Source organism: Bos grunniens, chromosome 11 (genome assembly GCF_055505025.1).
Source record: "Bos grunniens cultivar Pamir isolate PY7600 chromosome 11, Bosgru_T2T1.0, whole genome shotgun sequence".
Classification (NCBI taxonomy): domain Eukaryota; kingdom Metazoa; phylum Chordata; class Mammalia; order Artiodactyla; family Bovidae; genus Bos; species Bos grunniens.
Window position 1 is genome coordinate 104,508,370 of NC_141175.1, and position 26,320 is coordinate 104,534,689.

A 26,320-nucleotide genomic window follows, 5' to 3' on the forward strand; every position below is an offset into this window, starting at 1 on the left:
GTGAACCCTAATGTAACCCATGTGCTACACTGTGCTCAGTCACTACGCTCAGTTGTGTCTGACTGTCTGTGACCCCATGGACTGTAGCCCACCAGGCTCCTCAGTCCATGGAATTTTCCAGGCAAGAATACTGGAGTGGGTTGTCATACCCTCCTCCAGGATCTTCCCAATCCAGGGATCCAATCCCCGTCTCCTGCATATCCTGCATTGGCAGGTGGATTCTTTACCGCTAAGCCACAGGGGAAACAATGTAAGCTATGCTGCTGCTGCTGCTAAGTCACTTCAGTTGTGTCCGACTCTGTGCGACTTCATAGACGGCAGCCCATCAGGCTCCCCCATCCCTGGGATTCTCCAGGCAAGAACACTGGAGTCGGTTGCCATTTCCTTCTCCAATGCATGAAAGTGAAAAGTGAAAGTGAAGTCGCTCCAGTCGTGTCCGACTCCTAGCGACCCCACGGACTGCAGCCCACCAGGATCCTCTGCCCATGGGATTTTCCAGGCAAGAGTACTGGAGTGGGGTGCCATTGCCTTCTCCGAATGTAAGCTATAGGCCTTAGTTAATAATAATGTATCAATATTGGTTCATCAGTTGCAACATATGCATACAGTAATGCAAAATGTTAAGAACTGAGGAAATTGCAGCAAGGAAGGGTGGGCATTTATGGAGGTATAGGGGAACTTTGTATTTTCTGCACAATTTTTCTGTAAACCTAAATCTGCTCTAACTATAAAATCTATTATTGTTTTTAAGTCAATTTTATTTCTACCTATTGACAATTAATAATTAAAGTTTAAATTAGAGAAACAATACTATTGATCCTTGCATAAAAAATAGGAATTATTTAGGGATAAACCTGATGGAAGACTCTAAAATCTATACACCAAAAACTTTCAAAAGTAATAAAATGTATCTCACTCCTGGGCATACATTCAGAGAAAACTCTAATTTGAAAAGATATATGGATCACAGGGACTTCCCTGGTGATCCAGTGGTTAAGACTTCACCTCCCAAGGCAGGGGGTATGGGTTTGATCCCTAGTCAGAGAGCTAAAATCCCAAATGCCTCATGGGCAAAACACCAAAAAACATAAAACAGAAATAATGTTGTAACATGCATCCCAATCTTCACAGCAACACTACTTAACAATTGGCAAGACACAGAAGCAACCTAAGTATCCATCAAGATTTGGTCCTATACATATAGATTTCCCAGGTGGCATTAGTGGTAAAAAATCTGTCTGCAAGGTGGGAGACCTGGGTTCAATCCCTAGGTTGGGAAGATCCCCTGCAGAAGGGAAAGGCTACCCACTCCAGTATTCTGGCCTGGAGAATTCCATGGACTGTATAGTCCATGGGGTTGCAAAGAGTCGGACACAACTGAATGACTTTCACTTTTGCTTCATATTGGCTTCCCAGGTGGCATTAGTGGTAAAGAATCCACCTGCAAGGCAGAAGACATAGGAGATGCAGGTTGGATTCCTGGATCAGGAAGATCCCCTGGAGCTGGAAATGGCAACCCACTCCAGTATTCTTGTCTGGGAAATCCCATGGACAGAGGAGCTGGAGGGCTAGTCCATGGAGTTGCAAAGAGTCAGTCATGTCTGAGCACACGCACACACATATACACACACACACACACACACACTGGAATACTACTCAGCCATAAAAATGAGTGAAATAATGCGGCAACACAGATGAACCTAGAGACTATCATATTAAGTAATTCAGACAGAAGATAAATATCATATGATATCACTTATATGTAGAATCTAAGATATAATACAAAGTAACTTATTTACAAAACAGAAAGACAAAACAAACCTATGGTTACCAAAGGGGGAAAGGGGGGAATAAATTAGGAGTTTGGGACTGGCAAATATAAACTACTATTATAAAGTAATAACAAGGTCGTACTGTATAGCACGGGAAACTATATTCAATATCATGTGATAAACTGCAATGAAAAAGAATCTGGAAAAGAATATATACTTCTTTATATGTACATATATGTATATATAACTGAGTCATTTTGCTGTACACCAGAAACTAACACAACACTGTAAACCAATTATATTTCAATAATAATAATAATAAAATTTAAAAGATCTAATATGAGAAGAGACACACTTATGGATCAGAAGACATTATGTTAAGATGTTAACTCTCCTCAAACTGACCTATAGATTCAATGCAAAACCAATCAAAATTCCAAGAGGCTTCCTCGAAGATATGGAGAAGCTGATCCCCAAATTGTGCAGAAGTCAAAGGATCCAGATTTTTCAAAACAATTTGAAAAAGAACAAAAGAGGACTTAACATTATCTGATTTCAAGATAGAGAAACCTACTATGAATAAGACCATGTGGTACTGACATACAGATCAATGGGACAGAGGGTCCAGAAATAAATCCATACGCACGAGGTCAACTAATAACTAACAAAGGTGCCAAATGACCTTTAACAGAATGTACCTTGGGGGCCCTGCCTCAGGCACTCTTTCTCCAGCACCACTGTCCTGCTGACAAGAGTCCTGAGGACTCTTCACAAGCTGGACCCTGGCACTTCTAAAGCTCAGAGGTTTGGTATGCAAATACTTTTTCATTTCCATTTCATATTTCATTTTAAAAAGCAACATATCAAAAGCACTTCCCTGGTGGCACAGTGGCTAGGAATCTCCACCAGTGCAGGGGACACAGGTTCAATCCCCTGTCCAGGAAGATCCCACATGCCGGTGTGCCACAACTACTGAGCCTGCGCTCTAGGGCCTTCGAGCCACAACTACTGAGCCTGCGCTCTAGGGCCTGCGAGCCACAACTAGTGAGCCCCTGTGTTGCAGCTACTGAAGCCCGAACACCTAGAGCCCATGCTCCACAAGAGAAGACACCACAATGGGAAGCCTGCACACTGCAACAAGGGAGTAGCCCCCACCCGCCGCAAAGAGAGAAAGCCTGCGCACAGCAACAGAGACCCAGCACAGCCAAAAATAATAAACAAACAAGGAAACAATTTTTAAAAAGAAACTTGAAAAAATGGGTAAAGGAATTGAGTAGACATTTACCCAGAGAAGATACATAAGTGGCCAATAAGAAAATTAAAAGCTATGCAACATCATGAATCACTGCTGCTGCTGCTAAGTCACTTCAGTCGTGTCCAACTCTGTGTGACCCCATAGACAGCAGCCCACCAGGCTCCCCTGTCCCTGGGATTCTCCAGGCAAGAATACTGGAGTGGGTTGCCATTTCCTTCTCCATTGCGTGAAAGTGAAAAGTGAAAGTGAAGTCGCTCAGTCGTGTCCGACCCTCAGCGACCCCATGGACTGCAGCCCACCAAGCTCCTCCATCCATAGGATTTTCTAGGCAAGAGTACTGGAGTGGGGTGCCATTGCCTTCTCTGCATGAATCACTACAGAAATGCAAATCAAACCAATGATGAGCTACAATCTCATACTCATTAGGATGGCTATAATACAAAACAAAAACCGAATATAACCACCGTGATGAGGCTGTGGAGAAAGTCGAATCCTTGTGCACCGTTGTTGCGAATGAAAAATAACATATCCACTATGGAAGAGAGCTTGGCAGTTCTTAAAGCAATCAAAAGCAGAATTTTAATATAAATCAGCAATCCCATCAGTCTGTTCAGTTCAGTCGCTCAGTCGTGTCCGATTCTTTGCAACTCCATGGACTGCAGCACACCAGGCTTCCCTGTCACCAATTCCTGGAGCTTGCTCAAACTCATGTCTATCTGGTCGGTGATGTCATCCAACCATCTCATCCTCTGACATCCCCTTCTCCTCCTGCCTTCAATCTTTCCCAGCATCATGGTCTTGGTCTTTTTCGATTGGTCAGTTGTTCACAAACTGACCAAAGCATGGGTGGCATGAGTCCTTCCAATGAATATTCTGGACTGATTTCCTTTCAGATTGACTGGCTTGATCTCCTTGCAGTCCAAGGGACTCTCAAGAGTCTTCTCCAACACCACAGTTCAAAAGTATCAATTCTTTGGCACTCAGCTTTCTTTATGGTCCAACTCTCACATCTATCCATGACTACTGGAAAAACCACAGCTTTGATTAGATGGACCTTTGTCAGTAAAGTAATGTCTTTGCTTCTTAATATGTTGTCTAGGTTTGTCATAGCTATTCTTTCGAGGAGTAAGCGTCCTTTAATTTCATGGCTGCAGTCACCATCTGCAGTGATTTTGGAACCCAGAATATAGTCTGTCACTGTTTCCACTGTTTTCCCATCTATTGCCATGAAGTGATGTGACTGGATGCCATGATCTTAGTTTTCTGAATGTTGAATTTTAAGTCATCTTTTAACTCTCCTCTTCCACTTTCTTCAAGAGGCTATTTAGTTCCTCTTCCCTTTCTGCCATAAGAGTGGTGTCATCTGCATATCTGAGGTTATTGATGTTTCTCCCTGCAATCCTGATTCCAGCTTGTGCTTCATCCAGTCCAGCATTCCACATTTATATGTACTCTGCATATAAATTAAATAATCAGGGTGACAATATACAGCTTTGATGTAGTCCTTTCCCTGTTTGGAACCAGTCTGTTGTTCCATGTCCAGTTCTAACTGTTGCTTCTTGACCTGCACACAGATTTCTCAGGAGGCAGGTAAGGTTGTCTGGTAATCCCATCTCTTTCAGAATTTTCCACAGTTTGTTGTGATCCACACAGTCAAAGGCTTTGCTATAGTCAATGAAGCAGAAGTAGATGTTTTTCTGAAATTCTCTTGTTTTTTCTATGATCCAACAACGGATGTTGGCAATTTGATCTCTGGTTCCTCTGCCTTTTCTAAATCCAGCTTGAACATCTGGAAGTTCTCGGTTCACATACTGTTGAAGCCTTTCTTGGAGAATTTTGAGCATTACTTTACCAGCGTGTGAGATGAGTGCAACTATGCAGTAGTTTGAGCATTCTTTGGCATTGCCTTTCTTTGGGATTGGAATGAAAACTGACCTTTTCCAGTCCTGTGGCCACTGCTGAGTTGTCCAAATTTGCTGGCATACTGAGTGCAGCACTTTCACAGCATCATCTTTTAGGATTTGAAATAGCTCAGCTGGAATTCCATCACCTCCACTAGCTTTGTTCGTAGTGATGCTTCCTAAGACCCACTTGACTGCACAGTCCAGGATGTCTGGCTGTAGGTGAGTGATAACACCATCGTGGTTAACTGAGTCATGAAGATCTTTTTTGTACAGTTCTTCTGTGTATTCTTGCCACCTCTTCTTAATATCTTCTACTTCTGTTAGGTCCATACCATTTCTATCCTTTATTGTGCCCATCTTTGCATGAAATATTCCCTTGGTATCTCTAATTTCCTTGAAGAGATCTCTAGTCTTTCCCAATCTATTGTTTTCCTCTATTTCTTTGCACTGATTACTTAGGAAGGCTTTCTTATCTCTCCTTGATATTCTTGGAACTCTGCATTCAGATGGATATATCCTTCCTTTTCTCCTTTGCTTTTTGCTTCTGCTCTTTTCTCAGCAATTTGTAAGGCCTCCTCAGCCAACCATTTTGCCTTTTTGTATTTCTTCTTCTTGGGGATGGTTTTAATCTTCGCCTTCTGTACAATGTTACCAACCTCTGTCCAAAGTTCTTCAGGCATTCTATCTATCAGATATAATCCCTTGGATCTATCTGAAACTTCCAATGTATAATCATAAGGGATTTGATTTAGGTCATACCTGAATGGTCTAGTGATTTTCCCTACTTTCTTCAACTTAAATCTGAATTTGGCAATAAGTTCATGATCTGAGTCATAGTCAGTTCCCAGTCTTGTTTTTGCTGACTGTATAGAGTTTCTCCATCTTCTGCTGCAAAGAATATAGTCAATCTGATTTCGGTATTGACCATCTGGTGATGTCCATGTGTAGAGTCTTCTCTTGTGTTGTTGGAAGAGGGTGTTTGCTATGACCAGTGCGTTCTTTTGCAAAACCCTGTTAGCCTTTGCTCTGCTTCATTCTGTACTCCAAGGCCAAATTTGTCTGTTACTCCAAGTATCTCTTGACTTCCTACTTTTGCATTCCAGTCCCCTGTGATGAAAAGGACATATGCTGGGGTGTTAGTTTAGAAGATCTTGTAGGTCTTCATAGAACCATTCAACTTCAGCTTCTTCAGCATTACTGGTTGGGGCATAGTCTTGGATTACTGTGATACTGAATTGTTTGCCTTGGAAACAAACAGAGATCATTCTGTCATTTTTGAGATTGCATCCAAGTACTGCATTTTGGACTCTTTTGCTGACTATGAGGGCTACTCCATTTCTTCTAAGAGATGCTTGGTCACACTTGTAGATATAATGGTCATCTGAATTAAATTCGCCCATTGCAGTCCATTTTAGTTCACTAATTCCTAAAATGTCTACGTTCACTCTTGCCATCTCCTGTTTAACCACTTTCAACTTACCTTGATTCATGGACCTAACATTCCAGGTTTCTATGCAATACTGTTCTTTATAGCATCAGACTTTACTTCCATCACCAGTCACATCCACAAATGGGTGTTCTTTTTTGCTTTGGCTCAGCCTCTTCATTCTTCCTGGAGCTTTTTCTCTACTCTTCTCCAGTAGCATACTGGGCACCTACCAACCTGGGGAGTTCATCTTTCAGTATCATATCTTTTTGCCTCTTCATACAGTTCATGGGGTTCTCAAGGCAAGAATACTGAAGTGGCTTGCCATTCTTTTCTTCAGTGTACCACGTTTTGTCAAAACTCTTCACCATGACCCATCCATCTTGGGTGGCCCTATCCAGCACGGCTCATAGTTTCATTGAGTTAGACAAGGCTGTGATCCAAGTGATCAGTTTGGTTAGTTTTCTGTAACTGTGGTTTCCATTCTATCTTCCCTCTGATGGATAAGGGTAAGAGGCTCATGGGAGCCTCCTGATGGGAAGGACTAGTTGTGGGGAATCTGAGTCTTGCTCTGATGGGTGGGGCCATGCTCAGTAAATCTTTAATCCAGTCCAATCCCATATCGTGTTATATATCCCAGAGAATTGAAGGCAGAGTCTTGAAGAAGTATTTATACACCAATGTTCACAGTATTGCTTACAATAGCTAAAATGTGGAAGAGACCCAAGAATTCATCAACAGATGAATGGATAAGCAAAATATAGTATGTACATACAATGGGATATACTTCAGCCATAAAAAGGAAGGAAATTCTGTCACATGGGAAATGGGAAGTTACTGTTTAATGAGTACAGCATTTCAGTGTTATAAGGTGAAAAATGTTATGGAGATGGATAGTGATAATTGTTGCACAATATTACAAATGTTATTTAATACTGCTGAACCATATACTTTAAAATGAGTTAAGAAGAATCTTAAAAACAGTGGATATATGCATATGTATAACAGATTCACTTTGCTGTACACCTGAAACTGCACATTACAAACCAACTATACCCGAAATTAAGAGAATTTAATGGGTTATGATGGTAAATTGTATGTTGCATGGATTTTACCACAACTTAAAAATAAGGAAAAAGTAATATATACATGAACAGGGGCTTCCTAGGTAGCTCAGTGGTAAAGAATCTGCATGGCAATGCGGAAGACGCAGGAGATGCAGGTTCGATCCCTGAGTCAGGAAGATCCCCTGGAAAAGAGAAGGGCAATCCACTCCAGTACTCTTGCCTGGGAAATTCCATGGACAGAGGGGCTTGGCTGGCTACAGTCCGTGGGGCCACAGAATAGCTGGACACAACTGAGCAACTCAGCTGCTGCTGCTGCTGCTGCTGCTAAGTCGCTTCAGTCGTGTCCGACTCTGTGCTACCCCATAGACGGCAGCCCACCAGGCTTCCCAGCACCCATGCACAAATACATGAACAAATTAAAAAATTAAAATAAAAGTTCACATTGTACAAAGAATTTGCTCTTCATTCCCCCACCTTTGCCAGTGGTCCCCCTTCCCCATATTAAAAAGTCTTGAAGGTTCCTCAGACATTCTTCAGAGCCATTCACACATAAAACCTTCTGGACAGTGTGACTGCCTTTCTTTGCTTTGACTTAGCCATATGTCCTGATGTATTTCATATCAGATTATATAGAACTCCTTCCTTATTTTAAACAGTTGCACGCTGACCCATTTTATGAACGCATAGACACCAGATACAAATGAACACATAACTATGATTCTACTTGCATAAAATTCCAAAATAGGCTAAACTAACCTGTGGTGACCTGTAGACTGGAGGATAGCAGTCCCTTTCGAGGAAGAAGAGGGCAGTGAGCAAGAGGGGTGGGAGGCTTCTGGAGTGCTGCTCATGCTGTTTTTTAAGCTCAGTGTTCACAAGTTAATAATTCATTGAAATGTACACTTAACGATTTCTGCACTTTCCTGTATGATGTTGTGCTTCAACTTGGCCAAATTTAATCTCATAGTCTAGTGGGAAAGTTCTATAGAGCGGCAAATAACTATAGCTCAGTCTGCTCAATGAATTCAGGACTGAGTATCTTCTTGCCCTGTGGACCCCTGAGCCGTTGGAGGCTCCCCGCGTGCTCTTCCCAGCTGCTGCCAACAGGATAACTGTTGGGCAAGGTACACACGCATTGAGGCTCCTCGGTTCCCGTATCTGTAAAATCGGAAAATAACACCTAAGTAATTGCAAGGGTGTAATATAATCATCTATGTAAAATGAGCAGAAGTGCTGCGCAAGCACTAAGCTGGTGCTGCATTCACTTCACGTGATAACGTGCTACCGTTATCACGAAATTATCATTTTTATAAGGAAAAGGATCTTCCTCAGTGCTCAATAAAGAAATGCTTTGTGTGAAAAATCCACCGCCGGCCTCCTTGGGGACTGCTCGCTGAAGAAACAAGAGTCCTGGACGAGTAAACTACCAGCCCGCCGGCTCCGACCGCGCCTTCTTTAAGCGCGGAGCGATGACGTCACCCGCACGCGCTGCAGCCTACCTTGGAGGCGCCCAGGCAGTTCTTCCCGGCGCCTCCATTGGCTGGCCAGCACCCGACGGCCCCGCCCCTTTGCCCTCGCGGGCCCCCGGCTCCGGGTGTCAATCTGCCTAGGTGGGAGCGGTGACTGGCCGCGGGGCCCGCCCTCTTGAAATTCTCCGCCGGGCTCGCGTAGGCTGCGTGCTTGGGGTGGGAGGGGCGCAGCAGCGCGTCAGGAGCCGCGGTGGTCCCGGTCCGCCCGCCTGCCTGCCTGCCAGCCGTTGGTTACTACTGCAGCCCGCCTGCTGGGCAGGGCCGGCCCGGCCCGGCCATGGAGTCCTACGATATCATCGCCAACCAGCCCGTGGTCATCGACAACGTGAGGCTTGGCAACCGGGGGGGAGGGCGGGGTGGACGAGTCGAGGTCCGCAGGGACCCCCGCCCGTCTTGCCTGGTCCTCGGCTCGTTGCCGGCCCGCCACTCCTGCGGGCTGTCCCCACTTGGCCCTGTATCCCGAGCCGCGGGACCAGCCCCCCGCAAGCGTGGCAGAACCCCAGCCCCAGCGCTCCCTGAGCAGGCGGGGAGGTCGGGAGAGGAAGGGGTCCCATGTGTCTGGCAGCGCTTGATCAGCATCTAGAGAGCCGGGGTACAGCCGGGCGACCGACCGATGCACCGATATGCCAGGCCCGGGGACTCACCCCGGACCCTTCTCGGTGGAGAGTAGGCTCACTGGATGGGTTTCGACCCCAGCCCCGTTACCTCTCCTCAGGCTTTGGCTGCCCTCCTACTGGAGGAAAGACAGTGTTTGCCCCTTTGCACACTGCTGGCCCCATCTTTTGGGGACGCTTAACCTGCGGGCCTCTACAATAGCTCTTCCCAAGTGCTGCACCCCGAGGCAGCACTTCCAGGGTAGGCAGGCCCCACTACGCCCTTTTCCTGGGACTGCGGAAATGCACGTTAAGTTTTGCCAACCATATACCCGCCGCTGCCTGACTGGGCACTCGCCTGCTTTGACCCTTTCCTTAAGTGCTCCCTGAGCCAAGGGGATGTTCCACAGCTGGGAGGGCAGTGGAGAGAATTCAGGACCACTCTTCCCAGGACCTGTAAGCAGTTTGGGGGTCTGGCTTGGAAACCTCAGAGGAAAGTTGCCTGGCTCCATCGTGGTCTTGTCCTTCAGCACCGTAGCTCAGCTCAGCATGCTTTCTGGTCTATAGGAAGAAGATAAAGGGCAGGGATCAGTGGATCTGCCCCTAGCTGAGTGTCTACCTCTGAACAGTGGGCCTTGGAGTTTTTAATAATGACTCACTGCTCTTTCTGGGATCTGTCTCCCTTGCACATGATCCCCATGTAATCTCTGAATGGCTGTCTGTTTTGGAGTAACCATGTGAGGGCCCTGAGTCACAGCAGGGGTGTTTAATAAGATAGCTGAAGCTGGGCTTGGGGATGCTCTCCATCAGGCTTCAGGAAGGATCAGCCACTTCCTTTCTTGGCAGGCTACTCAACAAGTTTGAGTTTTGAGAACAACCTGCTTGGTCCCACTGGGCTGTTTCTTTCTCTTTTTAAAAAACTTTATTTTGAAAAAAAAACTTTATTTTGTATTGCCTGCGTGCTCACTCACTCAGTCATTTCTGACTCCTTGTGACCCTATGGGCTGTAGCCCACCAGGCTCCTCTGTCCATGGGATTCTCCAGGCAAGAATACTGGAGTGGGTTGCCATGCCCTCCTCCAGGGGCTCTTCCTGACCCAGGGATCAAACCTGCATCTCTTCTGTCTCCTGCTTTGGCAGGCGGGTTCTTTACCATGAACACCACACAAGAAGCCCATTTTGTATTGGAGAATAGCCAATTAAAAAACAATGTTCTGATAGTTTCAGGTGAACAGCAAAGGGACTCTGCCATATGTACACATGTATCCATTCTCCCCCAAACTCTAGGGGATGTTTATTTCTGCTCTCCAGGCCCCAGGGGTGGTGATGGGTGGTGGAGAGAGAGGTTGAGATGCTGATTCCTGCTGTGGGTGGGAGGTTTCTAGATACCAGGATCCCTTTAAAAGTCTCCATCCAGCTTCCATGCTGGAGCAGTGGCAGGACCAAGCTCTCCTCCTGTTGTCTCTGGGGAAGCCACTTGAAGAGGAGTGCTAGTTGGTCCCCATGCACCCAGTATCTTCCCCAGCCAGTCCTGTCTGTGGTCCATAGCTGCTGAGGGGAGTGGGCCGTGCTTTTTCAAACATCTGGAAAAAAACCCATAAGCAACCAACCTTAAGGGTTGCTTCTTGCTAAGGAGTCCTCCTGCCTGGAGCCGACCCACAAGTGTGCCTAGGAGGGTGTACTCCATCTCCACACTGGTGATGTTCCGGCTTGGATAATGCTTAGTGATGTGTCCTGTGCTCTGTAGGATGTTTAGCAGCATCCCTAGCCTCTACCCACTTAGATGGCAATAACAGCCTCTGCCCCCAGTCTTCAGACATTGTCAGATTTGGGGCTGCATGCATGCTCCATTGCTAAGTTGTGTCTGAATCTTTACGGCCCCATGGACTGCAGCCCACCAGGCTCCTCTGTCCATGGGATTTCCCAGGCAAGAATACTGGAGTGGGTTGCCATCTCCTTCTCCAGGGGATCTTCCCAACGCAGGGATTGACCTCACATCTCCTGCATTGGCAGGCAGATTCTTTACCACTGAGCCACCTGGGAAGCCCTCAAATTAGGGGGATGAGATGTAAAGTTGCCCCTAGTTTTGAACCACTGGTGTATGTGTAAATGGCCTTGCCCTCTTGGCAGGATCTCGGGCTTCCTTCCCAGGCTACTGTCGGGGGAAGCCCTCTCCACAGCAGGGCACCACCTTCATCTGGAGATGAATGTTGGAATCTAGCTGCTGTTTTTCTTTGCAGGGTTCCGGGGTGATCAAGGCTGGCTTTGCAGGAGACCAGATTCCCAAATACTGTTTTCCGAACTAGTAAGTGTTGCTCAGGCAGTATTCCTAACCCTTTGGTTTGCTTCTGGGGAGAACATGGGTCTTGTGTCACAACTCTCTTTGAGGCTAACTCTTGCCCCTGCCTGTAAGGGAAAGCACCAGATTTGTGAAGCTGGTGCTGTGAAGGGCTATGGAAGAAGACAGGTGCTCTGGGCTTCCCCCACCCCTCTTGAGTCTGGTTTTGGTCCCTCCTGGAGCTGGAAAGGAGGAGCTACCACCAGCATTCCCCTGGGAACAGGGCATGGTAGCAGCAGCAAGAACACAAGAGAGACCTAAACCCAGAGGAGAAAGAATGGGGAGTTACTGCTGCTCCTTCCCCCCAGGAAATGCTCTCTTCAGGGCTCATTTATTTTCAGACTCTAGAAGATACATTGTGCGGTCAGGGGGAATCCTTCCCTGCATGATGCCAGTGATGGCAGAGGAGAGAGGGGAGTGAAACCCAGGGAAATTTGGGGGCACTCCACTGGCCGCTCAAGCCCATTGGGAAGTTTTCCCTTGATGGTCTTTTGTCTCAAATCCTGCGGGCCTTAGAGCTTAGTGGCCAAAGCCAGGGTAGGGGAGTCCTCAGGCCCCTGAAGTAACTGGCCATGTCAAGACAAAGCCTGCATGGGGTATCCAGGCCTCAGCTGTCCTTTCTGAACTCACCTGGAGTGTAATTAAAGGTTCCTCTTGATGTGCAGGGAAGTTGGGTGAGATTTTGGAATGGTAGCTCGTCCACTCTGCCAAGAGCTGCATCTGTGTTTCAGAAGCCCTGGCAGGAAGAAGGACGGGATTGACTGAGTGAGAGAGGGGTCTACGAAGGAGCCATGGCCCTGCTTCCTGGGGCCACCCCACCTTGTTCTACCCCCGTGAAATCCACAGTGAGGGCTGAGTCATCATGGCTGCAGAAGCAGACCCTCTGCCAGGGCTGACATTCCAGACCTCTTGGCCCTCTCTGGGAGGGCTGATGGGAAATGGTGGGAACCCCTTTTCTTCTGACCCTGAGTCTTCTGTCCTTCCAAGGCCTGCTCTGTGGTCCCATGGCCTGTAGGCCTAGCTTCTGACCATTGGAGTCGGACTTTGGTTTTCCTGGACTAGGCTCGACTATGGCCCCTGCCCATCTCCCTGACTTTTCTGTCCCTGCAGTGTCGGGCGCCCCAAGCACATGCGGGTGATGGCTGGAGCCCTGGAAGGAGACCTCTTTATCGGACCAAAAGCAGAGGTAACATCTGTGGTGCCTGTCTGTGCCTGGGTTGAGGTCTTCTGTCCTAGGAGCCTTGACTGGTGGTCAGAGGGCCCTGGGCCCTCTCTGGGACCATCTACTGGGTGTCATAAGCACTGTGGTCCATTTGCTCTGTGAGATGGTCCAGGGTTCCTGTGTAAGGCGACACAGTAAGACTACTTCCTGCCCCTTCCTTTAGAAGCCACAGAGGAAAGAACTGGTTAAATGAGTCACTTGGACTGATGACTGATCGAGAAGGCCAGCTCTGTGCTCCAGCTGGGGGGTTGAGGGGGTGGGGAAGGGACTGCACAGCCAGGTGAGGCCCTTGGGAGGAGGAGCGAGTGGGGGCGGGGGTGGCAGGGACTGACCAGCAAGTGCAGTTTAGGCACCTGGGGAAGACAGGAAGGGGTGCTGAGGACCCAGAAAATGCGGTCAGCAGGAGCCGCAGCTGTGGGTGAGAGAATGGTACTGGACAGAAGGACCGCGTTGTGGGGGGACGTTGAAGGGCAGGTCTCTGCGAGACACACCTGTACTGGCTGAAGAGCTGGGAGGAGAGGTGGCAGCACGTGGCCGCAGGAGGGGCCACATAGGATGGCTGTCGTAGGATCGGCCGTCACAGAGGCTCCTGGCGCTGATGAGGACAGGAACTGAAGTGGCGGTGGAGCTGGAGGTCAGGCTGTGTGTGAGGCTGGAAGGGAAGGATGTGCTAGTAGTGACCGTAGAGGACACGGGCCGTGGGGAAAGGAATGGGGGCACTCTGGGGTTCGGGGGAGCATGCCACCACCCTCTGTGGTCCTGGACTGGACTCTCAGAGCCAGGGAAACAACTGGGCAGATGAACCCATGCCGGGTTAAGGATGTAAGGGGCACAGGGACCCCCGGTGAGCGGATGAAGGGGTGGCCCCCCGGAGGGCAGAGAACAGCTGCTGGGTGAGTGTCTGCTGCCACCTCCAGCCTCCGGTCTGCAGGAGCACCGGGGGCTGCTGGCCATCCGCTACCCCATGGAGCACGGCGTGGTGAGGGACTGGAACGACATGGAGCGGATCTGGCAGTACGTCTACTCTAAGGACCAGCTGCAGACCTTCTCGGAGGAGGTGGGGCCGCGGCGCCCTCTCCCTGCCCCGCCTGCGGCGTCTGCGTCAGGCTTCCACACTTTCTCTGGCTCTTGTCTGGCATGAAGCCCCTGCATTGTGTGGGTGTGGGTCCCTGCCGCCCCTCTGCCCCGCATTGTGTGGGTGGGGGTCCCTGCCTCCCCTCCGCCCCAAATTGTGTGGATGTGGGTCCCTGCCGCCCCTCTGCCCCGTATTGTGTGGGTATGGGTCCCTGCCGCCCCTCCGCCCCGCATTGTGTGGGTCCCTGCCACCCCTCTGCCCCGCATTGTGTGGGTGTGGGTCCCTGCCGCCCCGCATTGTGTGGGTGTGGGTCCACACAGCTAGCGGCTGCCAGGTAGAATATTACAGGGGGCGCTGGGTCTTTGGAAGACTCACTGCTGGCAGATGACGTGCTGGCGCCCTCGGGAGGGATGGGAGACGGCAGGTTTGTGTGCTCCCGGGTAGGTGGCTCTCTGGAAAGATCCCGGCGGGGCCTGCACGTTGCCTTTGCACCTGCCCGCAACCCTGCCGTCTCCTGCAGCATCCTGTTCTTCTTACGGAAGCGCCGCTCAACCCGAGTAAGAACCGGGAGAAGGCGGCGGAGGTGTTCTTTGAGACCTTCAACGTGCCGGCCCTGTTCATCTCCATGCAGGCCGTGCTCAGCCTGTGAGTGCTCCCTTGGCCCTGGTCCTCGCATCTCTGGCCTCCTGATTGGGATGCCGTGGCGCCTGACTTCCCTGTACAAACAGCCTTCCGATGACGATCCCTACTGGGGGGCCTGTGGGTCCCTTTCTCAGATCAGATAATGCACACGCCCCGGGGTCCCTTCCAGGGGTGCGGAGGTCCCAGTGCCTCAGTGGCTGAGGTGAAGGGATGCTGACCTGGTGACAGGTACGCCACAGGACGCACGACTGGAGTGGTTTTGGACTCGGGGGACGGGGTCACACACGCCGTCCCCGTCTACGAGGGTTTCGCCATGCCCCACTCCATCATGCGGGTGGACATTGCTGGCCGCGACGTCTCCCGCTACCTCCGGCTGCTGCTGCGCAAGGAGGGGGCGGACTTTCACACCTCGGCTGAGTTTGAGGTCGTCCGGACCATCAAAGAGGTGACTCGGGGCAGGGAGTGGGGAAGCGGGGGTGGTCGGACCCAGCATGAGGTTGAGCCCTGGGTGTGCAGGTCCCTGTGGCCACCTCCTGAGAGCCCTGTCTCTGCCCACCGCAGCGGGCCTGCTACCTGTCCATCAACCCGCAGAAGGATGAGGCTCTGGAGACAGAGAAGGTGCAGTACACCCTGCCAGACGGCAGCACGCTCAACGTAAGTTCAGGCCGGACGCAGGCGGGTGATGATGCCGGGACTGGAGGAGGCGGGACTAACTTCATCTTGTGTTCCGAAGGTGGGACCAGCGCGGTTCCGGGCCCCTGAGCTGCTGTTCCAGCCAGACCTGATAGGGGATGAGAGTGAGGGACTCCATGAGGTGCTGGTCTTCGCCATCCACAAGTCTGACATGGATCTGCGCCGCACGCTGTTTGCCAACATCATGCTTTCTGGTGGCTCCACGCTTTTCAAAGGTACCTAGTTGGGATGGTATGGCTTGGAGGCCACAGGTAGTGTGGCCCTCAGACTGCACCCCAATTCCTGAAATCCTGGGACATGGCCCATTTTCTGTGGGTTTTTTTGATGTTCAGTGAGTTTTGTTTTTTTTTTTAAGGGATAGATTTGAAATTAAATTTTGTTTACAAATAGATGGTAAGTTTGATGAGGTCTAAAATGTATTCGATGAAGTCTGCCTTCTATTGCCCTGGTCACCCAGTTCCCTCCCCACAGTTATTGTTAGTTTCTCAGGTAACATCTGTGCCTAGATAAAGCATCCTTTTTACTTAGCCCTGGACTTTACTCTCTGGACTTTCCAGGTGGCTCAGTAGTAAAGAATCAGCTTGCCAGTGCGGGAGATATGGGTTCAATCCATGGCTCAGGAAGATCCCTTGGAGAAGGAAATGGCAACCCACTCCAGTATTCTAGCCTGGAGAATTCCATGGAGAGGAGCCTGGCGGGCTACAGTCCATGGGGTTTCGAAGAGTCAGACCTGACTTAGCGACAGAGCAGGAACACGAGCATACTCTCCAGCTCCTGTGTTGTTGATTTTGCTCCACAGACGGCAGATGTTTGTGTAGGTTCTCTTTATCTGGCCCTGAGGGCTGGATGTGCCATTGAACCATTAACCTGCTGATGGCCTTGGAGGTGGTGAAATTCTCTCTCATCACAAAAATGTTCCACTGGGTGATTGCATGCACTATCATTTCACGTAATGGGAAGATACCTGAAAGATAAATCCTAGGGATGGAATTGCTGAGTCAGAGGGTACACATGTGTGCACTTGATACCTGGTAGATATCACAAGTTTCCCTCCTGAGAGGCTCCCCCAGTTACGGCAGTCCCCCAGCCCCGTCCCAGCACTGTGCGAGACGTTTGCCTGTCTACTGGATGGAAGTGACTGCTTGTTCTCCTGACTCATCGTTTGCCTTTGACTGCTTCTGGTGGTTTTGGCTCTGGAGTGTCAAGGGGGAGAGGGTAGGGGTCAGGCAGTGGTGGGTGACTCGGGGTCCCATCTCCTGCTGCCTTCCTTCCTGAAGAGGGAAGCGGGCCCACCTGCAGGCACACTGCTGGATCTTTTCTGCCTTTGGTGTGGTTCTCTCCACCCTTACTCCTGGCAAGAATGACTAAAACAAGGACTTCCCTGGCAGTCCAGTGGTTAAGACTGCACACTTCCACTACAGGGGGCATGGGTCCGATCCCTGGTCAGAGAACTAAGATCCCACATGCTGCATGGCATGGCCAAAAAATAAAATAGTAGCTTAAAAAATAAAAAAAAGTGGCTGGGGCTGAGGCACCAGAAGTTGGATGTGAGGGAGCTAGTGATGAAAGGTCAGATGTGAACCCTGGGTTCAGCCAGCCTTGTGTTCACAGGCTTTGGTGATCGATTACTAAGTGAAGTAAAGAAGCTTGCCCCAAAGGACGTCAAAATCAAGGTGAGGTTGTGTGGAGTCCCTGTAGGGCATGGGGGTGCTGGGCAACTTTGACCTGGGGAGGGAAGGGCAAGAAGCACTGTTAGATGTCCTCTGACTTCACACCCAGCCCAGCCCTGCTGCCCTTCCGGCTCCTGGCTGAGGCCTCGCTGCAGGCACTGGGGGAAATGCCCCCAAGGCTGGGATGGGGGTGCTGGGAGGGCAGGGCAGTTACACTGTGCTGTTCCCTCCAGATCTCAGCCCCTCAGGAACGGCTGTACTCCACGTGGATCGGGTAAGGCGGGACCCAGAGCCGAGGCCCTAGGAGGAGGCCGCTGTGCTCTGGACACTTTTTCCTGGGCTGGTCCAGGCCAGGTGGAGGCGGGGGGATGTCCCCCGCAGGTTAGAAAAGTGGAGTCCTGGGCGCCCAGGGCGGGTGGCTGGCTCAGCCCTCAGGTCCCCAAGAATGCTGTCCCTCCCTCCTCACAGGGGCTCTATCCTGGCCTCACTGGACACTTTTAAGAAGATGTGGGTATCCAAAAAGGAGTATGAAGAGGACGGCTCCCGGGCTATTCATCGAAAAACCTTCTAGTGGCCAAGGAGGAAGGCGTAGCTCTGGGAGGAAGGGGGAACCAGAGTCCTTAACCCTCTGTGGTTGGGTTCACAGATGAGGCCTGGACCCCCTGCACGCCCTGAACCCTGGGCAAGTGGTGCCACAGCGCTTCCCTAAGCCTCCCCTACACACATGTGCACACGTGCACACACATAACAGATACACACACACGGTCACAGTTAGCTGCATGGATGGGAGGCTGGAGCTGGAAGATAGGAATTGAGGGGCCCAGCTTTGGATGGTTCTGGGTGTCCCCCTTGGCAGAGCCAGTTAGGCCCATGGTTCTCTGCTTCCCCAAGCTCCAAGGCCAGACACCGGAACGCCCCCATTGCCTCTGACAGAACCCCTCCGAGAGTGCCTGGATGCCTGGGTGACTAGCCCTGGGGAGTGGTGGGGTCGGGGCGGGGGGGGTGGGCTGGGGGGTGGGCACCAGCAGTTCCCTCTGCTGTGTGACCGCTCCTTGTGCCACATCCTTATCCTGACCCAACCGGGCAGCCCAGAAGGCCACACCTTGGCGTCCCTGACCCCCTCACGCTCTGTCCTCTTGTCTTCCCAGGTGGGTGCTTTGGTGTAGACTGAGTTCTGGGCAGTCTTCTGACCCCAGTGAGGGGGTGTGGGCCAGGGTCCAGCCCTGTGGAACCAGGACAGGATGCATGGGGTTTGGGCAGCCACAGCGGGTTGTGCTTTCTCCCCATCAAAGCACTTCATGGACTTGCTGCTCCCTCTCCTCTACCCCAGTACCTGGGACAGGAAGGGTTAATGGTCTTCATTTGTTGAGGGGAAGCCACTTAATCAGGAGTCAGACCTAGTGGGGGAGAGGGGAGGCACATTTCCTTCTCCCACGAAAGAGGTCTTCATTTACCCTATGGCCAGGACCCCCATCTCCCTCTCCCACATATGTACAATAACTCAACACAGTTGCCTGAAAAAACTTTTTTTGTAAGTCATTATAGTAATAATTATGGAAAAGGCCCAGCGCACGGCTCTGTTTTCATGTGTTTCTTTGCACTGTTTGCTTACACATCCCTGGGGACCAAAGCAGTGGGGCTCTGGTGGCGGCTCAGAAGCCTGCAGCCTCAGCGGTTGGTGGGGCGACGCAGCACGGGAGGCCCCGGAGGTTGGGCTCTCAGCCTGGTGGCACAATTCCCCAGGCTCTTTACACGCCTGCTGCAGTGCACCAGGAGAAGCAGGTGGCATGCTGCCCTCCTCCCCCTTATTCCCAGATGGGGCCTTGTGGCAGGTGGGGCTCAGTGGGCCCGTGTTCTCACCTGTTCTATTTGGAGCACCTCTGCTGCCTGGCTGCGATGAAGCTGAGGCCGACACACCAACACTGATGCAAGTTCCCAGTTCAGACAAGAAGGGCGGGTGATGGGAGAGATGTAGACGGCTGTGCCAATGAGCTGGGTTCTGAAGGGAGAAGCTGAGCAGCATGGAGAGGAAGGGCGGTAGAGGAGGAGGGAGCCGTGAGAAGTGAGTTTGGAGTGACTGCCCTCTTCCGCCTCCATCAAACACTTGAACACATACAGTAGGTCCAGGAAGTGTTATGTGTTTGGAGCCAATGGTAAACAAGACATATCTTTGCTCCCCAAAACATACATATCAGGGAAGAAAGGTAAACAGCCTGTTTCAGTACAGAATTGCTATGTCTAAGCCAGGAGGTGGGGCAGGCTGACTTGCTTTTATCCAGGAGGGGTTAGCCAGGTAAACAGGGCATGTTCCTGGGAGAGGTAAGAGTTCAAAGAAATGCCTGGGGCCCATGGGGCTAGAAAAAAAGACAAGGACCAGAGTGATGCCAGAGCAGCAGGGCAGGGTGAGTGGTCTGGCCATGATGTGAGGTAAACCAAAGGGGTAAGTTGGAGCGAGCGTGTCAGGGCTCTTGAGAGGGCTTTTAGCAGTGTCTTGGGTGATGGGCAGTCAGCTGGGGGTGCATGGTTACCATAGATGTATGTTGAAGGCAGTGACACCCCAGTAGGAGTAAGCACATAAAATACCCAGGTCTTGGTTTCTAAATACAGTTCTTCAAAGGAAGGAGTCAGAGCTCCTTGGACAAATTGCAGATCTGGGGCAGAGATCTGAACCTGGGATATCTTGTGGAAGCAAAGTGCTCAGAAAAGAGGGGGCTTGTCTAAAGGACTCAGGGACCAACTTGAAGGAGCAACCAGTAGTCAGGTCTGTAATGGATGGTAAGTCATTAATCATGAGTCTAGTCTGAGAAAAATAATTGAATAAATAGATACACAGGGGAGCAGGGGCAGTTCATTCTTACTAAATTAGTTAATGAATGTAGAAGGAATGGTAGGAAAAGAAAATCACCCTTAGGCAAACATCCCAGTCACCACTGGTGCAGGCAGAAATGGATCCAAAAACTAGTAAGCAAAAGTAAGGACATTTGCATTATCTCAAAGTATATACCCGTGAGGTACTTACTAGTTTAAAAAGGAAAAAGTAGTAACTATACAGGGGAGGAACCTAGTAAATATCACCTTAATCAAATTATCCAAGTTTACATCCCAGGTAATGAGTCACTCTCTTGATGTGATAAATTAAGAGGCTGCAATGTCACTTGTGTGTTCTTGGATACCCTCAGTCTAACGAGGAACAAACAGCAGGCAAACCCAAACTGAGGGCATTCTACAAATGAATGGACCAGGTGTCTTGTTCAAAAGTGACAAGATATAAAGACAGACTAAGGAATTGTCACAGGTTGGAGGAGACAAAAGAGGCTGTGATGATGAAATGCAGTGGATCAGAAAGGACCTTACTGAGAAAGCTGGCAAAATCACTTAACAGTAATGCATCAACATGAATTTCCTGGTTTCCATTAACAGCACTGTGTGTTAATGTCACAGGTTAATGTCAGTGGAAATTGGGTGAAAGGTAGTCAGGAACTCTGTACTATTTTTGCAACATTTCTGTAAGCCTAAAATTATTTCAGAATAAAAAGTTAGGGAGAAAAACTCAGGCCTGAGCTAAATGGTCTGGATTCACAATTCTGCTACCATAACTCACTAGCTGCATAATCCTGAGCTGCTCCTAGGTTTCTGTATCTCTAACGTGGGGATGATAATAATAGCACCTACCTCATGGGTTTATTAACAGCCTGGGACATTTTGTGTCAGAGGATAGAAGAAGTGCTACAAGACTGATAGGGACCTGTCAAAAGACCATGAGCCAGCCTGAAGATGTTCCAGTGGTCAAATCTGGAACAAATTAAACTTCAAAAAATAATGACAGTTATGAATTATGATTTATTGAATACAATATAAAAGCATGAGTCTATACTGACATAGGTTAATAAATTGAAAGTTTGATGAAGAATAGGATATTGACATCTCAAAGTATTACCCCATTCAGTTCAGTTCAGTTCAGTCGCTCAGTCGTGTCCGACTCTTTGCGACTGCATGAACTGCAGCACGCCAGGCCTCCCTGTCCATCACCAACTCCAGGAGTTCACTCAGACTCATGTCCATCGAGTCGGTGATGCCATCCAGCCATCTCATCCTCTGTCGTCCCCTTCTCCTCCTGCCCCCAATCCCTCCCAGCATCTGAGTCTTTTCCAATTAGATACTTATTAATAATTAAAGGGCAGGGAAAACCATAAATAAAAAAGATACCTGTACTCCAGTGTTCATTGCAGCACTATTTACAATAGCCAGAACATGGAAGCAACCTAAATGGCCATCAACAGAGGAACGGATAAAGAAGATGTGGTATGTATATATAATGGAATATTACTCAGCCATAAAAAGGAACAAAATAATGCCATTTGCAGCAACATGGATGGTCCCAGAGATTATCATATTGAGTGAAGTAAGTCAGACACAGAAAGACAAAATGAGATATTGCGTATATGTGGAATCTTAAAAAAGGCTACAGTGAACTTAATTATAACAGAAGTAGAGTCAGATGTAGAAAACCAACATGTTTATTGGGATGGGGGAGGGATAAGTTGGAATATCAGGATTGACATATACACACTACTATATATAAAACATAGCACAGGGAACTCTACTTAATACTCTGTAATGGGATATGTGGGGAAAGAATCTGAAAAGTGGATATGCTGCTGCTGCTGCTGCTAAGTTGCTTCAGTTTTGTCTGACTCTTCGCGACCCCATAGATGGCAGCCCACCAGGCTCCCCTGTCCCTGGGATTCTCCAGACAAGAACACTGGAGTGGGTTGCCATTTCCTTCTCCAATGCATGAAAGTGAAAAGTGAAAGTGAAGTTGCTCGGTCGTGTCCGACTCTTAGCGACCCCATGGACTGCAGCCTACCAGGCTCCTCCATCCATGGGATTTTCCAGGCAAGAGTACTGCAGTGGGGTGCCATTGCCTTCTCTGAAAAAGTGGATATATGTATATGTAAATAAATAACTATTTATAGATAATAGATAAGTATTTTTTTAAGTTCTGATAATAATAATTAAAAGGCAACTTCACAGTGGGGAAACTTGGCAGACATTACTTTAGTCAAGTGACCAAAGGGGACACCTCATCAGCAAAATGCTGTGCTTAGTCGCTCAGTTATGTTTGATTCTCTGCGACCCCCTGAACGGTAGCCTGCCAGCCTCCTCTGTCCATGGAATTCTCCAGGTAAGAATACTGGAGTGGGTTGCCATGCCCTCCTCCAGGGGATCTGCCCAACCCAGGGATCAAACCCAGGGATAGAACCCAGGTCTCCCTCATTGCAGGCAGATTCTTTACCATCTGAGCCATCAGGGAAGCCCAAGAATAATGGAGTGAGTAGCCTATCCCTTCCCCAGGGGATCCTCCCGACCCAGGAATTGAACGGGGGTTTCCTGCATTGCAGGCAGATTCTTTACCAGCTGAGCTACCAGGAAAGCCCCTTCATCAGCAGTGGGACAAACCAACATTGCATGCCCACTGAGACAGGTCCAGTATCGCCTCTTGTTACTCCTGCCCAAGATACATAACCTGAATCCAATCATGAGGGAACAGCAGACAAACCCAAGTTGTAATTTTTTAAGTGTCAAAAGTGAAAGTTGCTCAGTCATGTCCAGCTCTCTGCGATCCCATGGACTATCAGTTCAGCTCAGTCGCTCAGTCATGTCTGACTCTTGGCGACCCCGAGGACCACAGCGCGCCAGGCCTCCCTGTCCATCACCAACTCCCGGAGTTTACCCAAACTCATGTCCATCGAGTTGGTGATGCCATCCAACCATCTCATGCTCTGAAGTCCCCTTCTCCACCTGCCCTCAATCAGGGTCTTTTCAAATGGGTCAGCTCTTCACATCAAGTGGCCAAAGTATTGGAGTTTCAGCTTCAACATCAGTCCTTCCAATGAACACTCAGGACTAATCTCCTTCAGGACGGACTGGTTGGACCTCCTTGAAGTCCAAGGGACTCTCAAGAGTCTTCTCCAACACCACAGTTCAAAAGCATCAATTCTTCAGCACTCAGCTTTCTTTAGAGTCCACAACTCTCACATCCATACATGACTACTGGAAAAACCACAGCCTTGACTAGACGGACCTTTGTTGACAAAGTAATGTCTCTGCTTTTTAATATGCTATCTAGGTTGGTCATAACTTTTCTTCCAAGGAGTATGCGTCTTTTAATTTCATGGCTGCAGTCACTATCTGTAGTGATTTTGGAGCCCCCAAAAATAAAGTCAGCCACTGTTTCCACTATTTCCCCATCTATTTGCCATGAAGTGATGGGACTGGATGCCATGATCTTAGTTTTATGAATGTTGAGCTTTAAGCCAACTTTTTCACTCTCCTCTTTCACTTTCATCAAGAGGCTCTTTAGTTCTTTACTTTCTACCATAAGGGTGGTGTCATCTGCATATCTGAGGTTATTGATATTTCTGCCAGCAATCTTGATTCCAGCTTGTGCTCCATCTAGACCAGCGTTTCTCATGATGTACTCTGCATATAAGATAAATAAGCAGGGTGACAATATACAGCCTTGATGTACTCCTTTTCCTATTTGAAACCAGTCTGTTGTTCCATGTCCAGTTCTAACTGTTGCTTCTTGACCTGCATACAGATTTCTCAAGAGGCAGGTCAGGTGGTCTGGTATTCCCATCTCTTTCAGAATTATCCACAGTTTGTGGTGATCCACACAGTCAAAGGTTTTGGCATAGTCAATAAAGCAGAAATAGATGTTTTTCTGGAATTCTCTTGCTTTTTCCATGATCCAGTGGATGTTGGCAATTTGATCTCTGGTTCCTTTGCCTTTTCTAAATCCATCTTGAATATCTGGAAGTTCAAGTTCATGTATTGCTGAAGCCTGGCTTGGAGAATTTTGAGCTTACTTTACCAGCATGTGAGATGAGTGCAATTGTGCGATAGTTTGAGCATTCTTTGGCATTGCCTTTCTTTGGGATTGGAATGAAAACTGACCTTTTCCAGTCCTGTGGCCACTGCTGAGTTTTCCAAATATGCTGGCATATTGAGTGCAGCACTTTCACAGCATCATCTTTTAGGATGTGAAATAGCTCAACTGGGAATTCCATCACCTCCACTAGCTTTGTTCGTAGTGATGCTTCCTAAGGCCCACTTGACTTCACATTCCAGGATGTCTGGCTCTAGGTGAGTTATCACACCATCGTGATTATCTGGGTCATGAAGATCTTTTTTGTACAGTTCTTCTGTGTATTTTTACCACCCTTCTTAATATTTTCTGCTTCCTTTAAGTCCATACCAGTTCTGTCTTTCATTGTTCCCCTCTTTGCATGAAGTGTTCCCTTGGTATCTCTAATCATCTTGAAGAGATCTCTAGTCTTTCCGATTCTATTATTTTCCTCTATTTCTTTGCATTGATCACTGATGAAGGCTTTCTTATCACTCCTTGATATTCTTTGGAACTCTGCATTCAAATGGGTGTATTTTTCCTTCTCTCTTTTGCTTTTTGCTTCTCTTCTAGTTACAGCTATTTGTAAGGCCTCCTCAGACAGCCATTTTGCTTTTTTGCATTTCTTTTTTTGGGGATGATCTTGATCCCTGCCTCCTGTACAATGTCACAAACCTCCATCCATAGTTCATCAGACACTCTATCAGATCTAGTTCCTTAAATCTATTTGTCACTTCCACTGTATAATCATAAGGAATTTGATTTAGGTCATACCTGAATGGTCTAGTGGTTTTTCCCACTTTCTTCAATTTAAGTCTGAATTTGGCAATAAGTTCACGATCTGAGACACAGTCAGCTCCCAGTCTTGTTTTTGCTGACTGTCCATCTTTGGCTGCAAAGAATATAATCAATCTGATTTCAGTGTTGGCCATCTGGTGATGTCCATGTGTAGAGTCTTCTCTTGTGTTGTTGGAAGAGGGTATTTGCTATGATCAGTGCATTCTCTTGGCAAAACTCTATTAGCCTTTGCCCTCCTTCATTCTGTATTCCAAGGCCAAATTTGCTTGTTACTCCAGGTGTCTCTTGACTTCCTACTTTTGCATTCCAGTCCCCTATAATGAAAAGGACATCTTTTTTGGTGTTAGTTCTAAAAGGTCGTTAGGTATTCATAGAAATGTTCAACTTCAGCTTCTTCAGCATTATTGGTCAGGGCATAGACTTGGATTACAAACCATATTGAATGGTTTGCCTTGGAAACAGAGACCATTCTTTCATTTTTGAGATTGCATCCAAGTACTGCATTTCAGACTCTCTTGTTGACTATGATGGCTACTCCATTTCTTCTAAGGGATTCCTGCCTGCAGTAGTAGATACAATGGTCATCTGAGTTAAATTCACCCATTCCAGTCCATTTTAGTTCGCTGATTCCTAGAATGTTGACGTTCTTTCTTGCCATCTCCTGTTTGACCACTTCCAATTTGCTTTGATTCATGGATGTAACATTCCAGGTCCCTGTCCAGTATTGCTCTTTATAGCATCGGACCTTGCTCCTATCACCAGTCACATCTACAACTAGGTGTTGTTTTTGCTTTGGCTCCGTCCCTTCATTCTTTCTGGAGTTATTTCTCCACTGATCTCCAGTAGCATATTGGGCACCTACTGACCTGGGGAGTTCATCTTTCAGTGTCCTATCTTTTTGACTTTTCATACTGTTCATAGGGTTCTCAAGGCAAGAATACTGAAGTGTTTTTCCATTCCCTTCTCCAGTGGGCCACATTTTGTCAGAACTCTCCACCATGACCTGACCTTCTTGGGTGGCCCTATACGGCATGGCTTAGTTTCATTGAGTTAGACAAGGCTGTAGTCCATGTGATCAGATTGGCTAGTTTTCTATGATTGTGGTTTCAGTCTGTCTACCCTCTGATGCCCTCTCTCAGCACCTACCATCTTAGAGGGGTTTCTCTTACATTGGACATGGGGTATCTCCTTGCCACCGCCGCTCCTGACCTTGGACGTGGGGTATCTCCTATACAGTCCATGAAATTCTCCAGGCCAGAATACTGGAATGGGTAGCTTTCCCCTTCTCCAGGGGATCTTCCCAGGGATTGAATCCAGGTCTCCCACATTGCAGGCGAATTCTTTACCAACTGAGCCACAAGGGAAGCCCTTAAAAGTGTCAAGGTCATAAGAATCAAGAAAGGCTGAAGAAATGTTCCAGTGTGAAG

At 48.5% G+C, this 26,320-nt stretch overlaps 1 protein-coding gene across 6 annotated transcripts; it reads left to right on the forward strand.

Annotated features, from left to right (window-relative positions):
* Window positions 1-9,098: 9,098 nt before the first annotated feature.
* On the forward strand, window positions 9,099-18,757 carry ACTR1B (actin related protein 1B). Of its 6 annotated transcripts, none has more exons than XM_086328115.1 (12): window positions 9,099-9,278; window positions 11,786-11,850; window positions 12,615-12,824; window positions 12,994-13,069; window positions 14,037-14,260; window positions 14,701-14,825; window positions 15,051-15,267; window positions 15,384-15,476; window positions 15,556-15,730; window positions 17,127-17,188; window positions 17,419-17,459; window positions 17,654-18,757. In XM_086328115.1, exons 5-12 carry the CDS (start codon window positions 14,243-14,245, stop codon window positions 17,754-17,756), a joined length of 834 nt encoding a protein of 277 aa, XP_086184241.1. In that variant the 5' UTR covers window positions 9,099-9,278; window positions 11,786-11,850; window positions 12,615-12,824; window positions 12,994-13,069; window positions 14,037-14,242; the 3' UTR covers window positions 17,757-18,757. The 6 variants fall into 6 exon arrangements, with proteins under 6 accessions (XP_086184241.1, XP_086184237.1, XP_086184238.1 ...); XM_086328111.1 differs by having other exon boundaries at window positions 14,037-14,162; XM_086328112.1 differs by lacking the exon at window positions 14,037-14,260.
* Window positions 18,758-26,320: the final 7,563 nt, after the last annotated feature.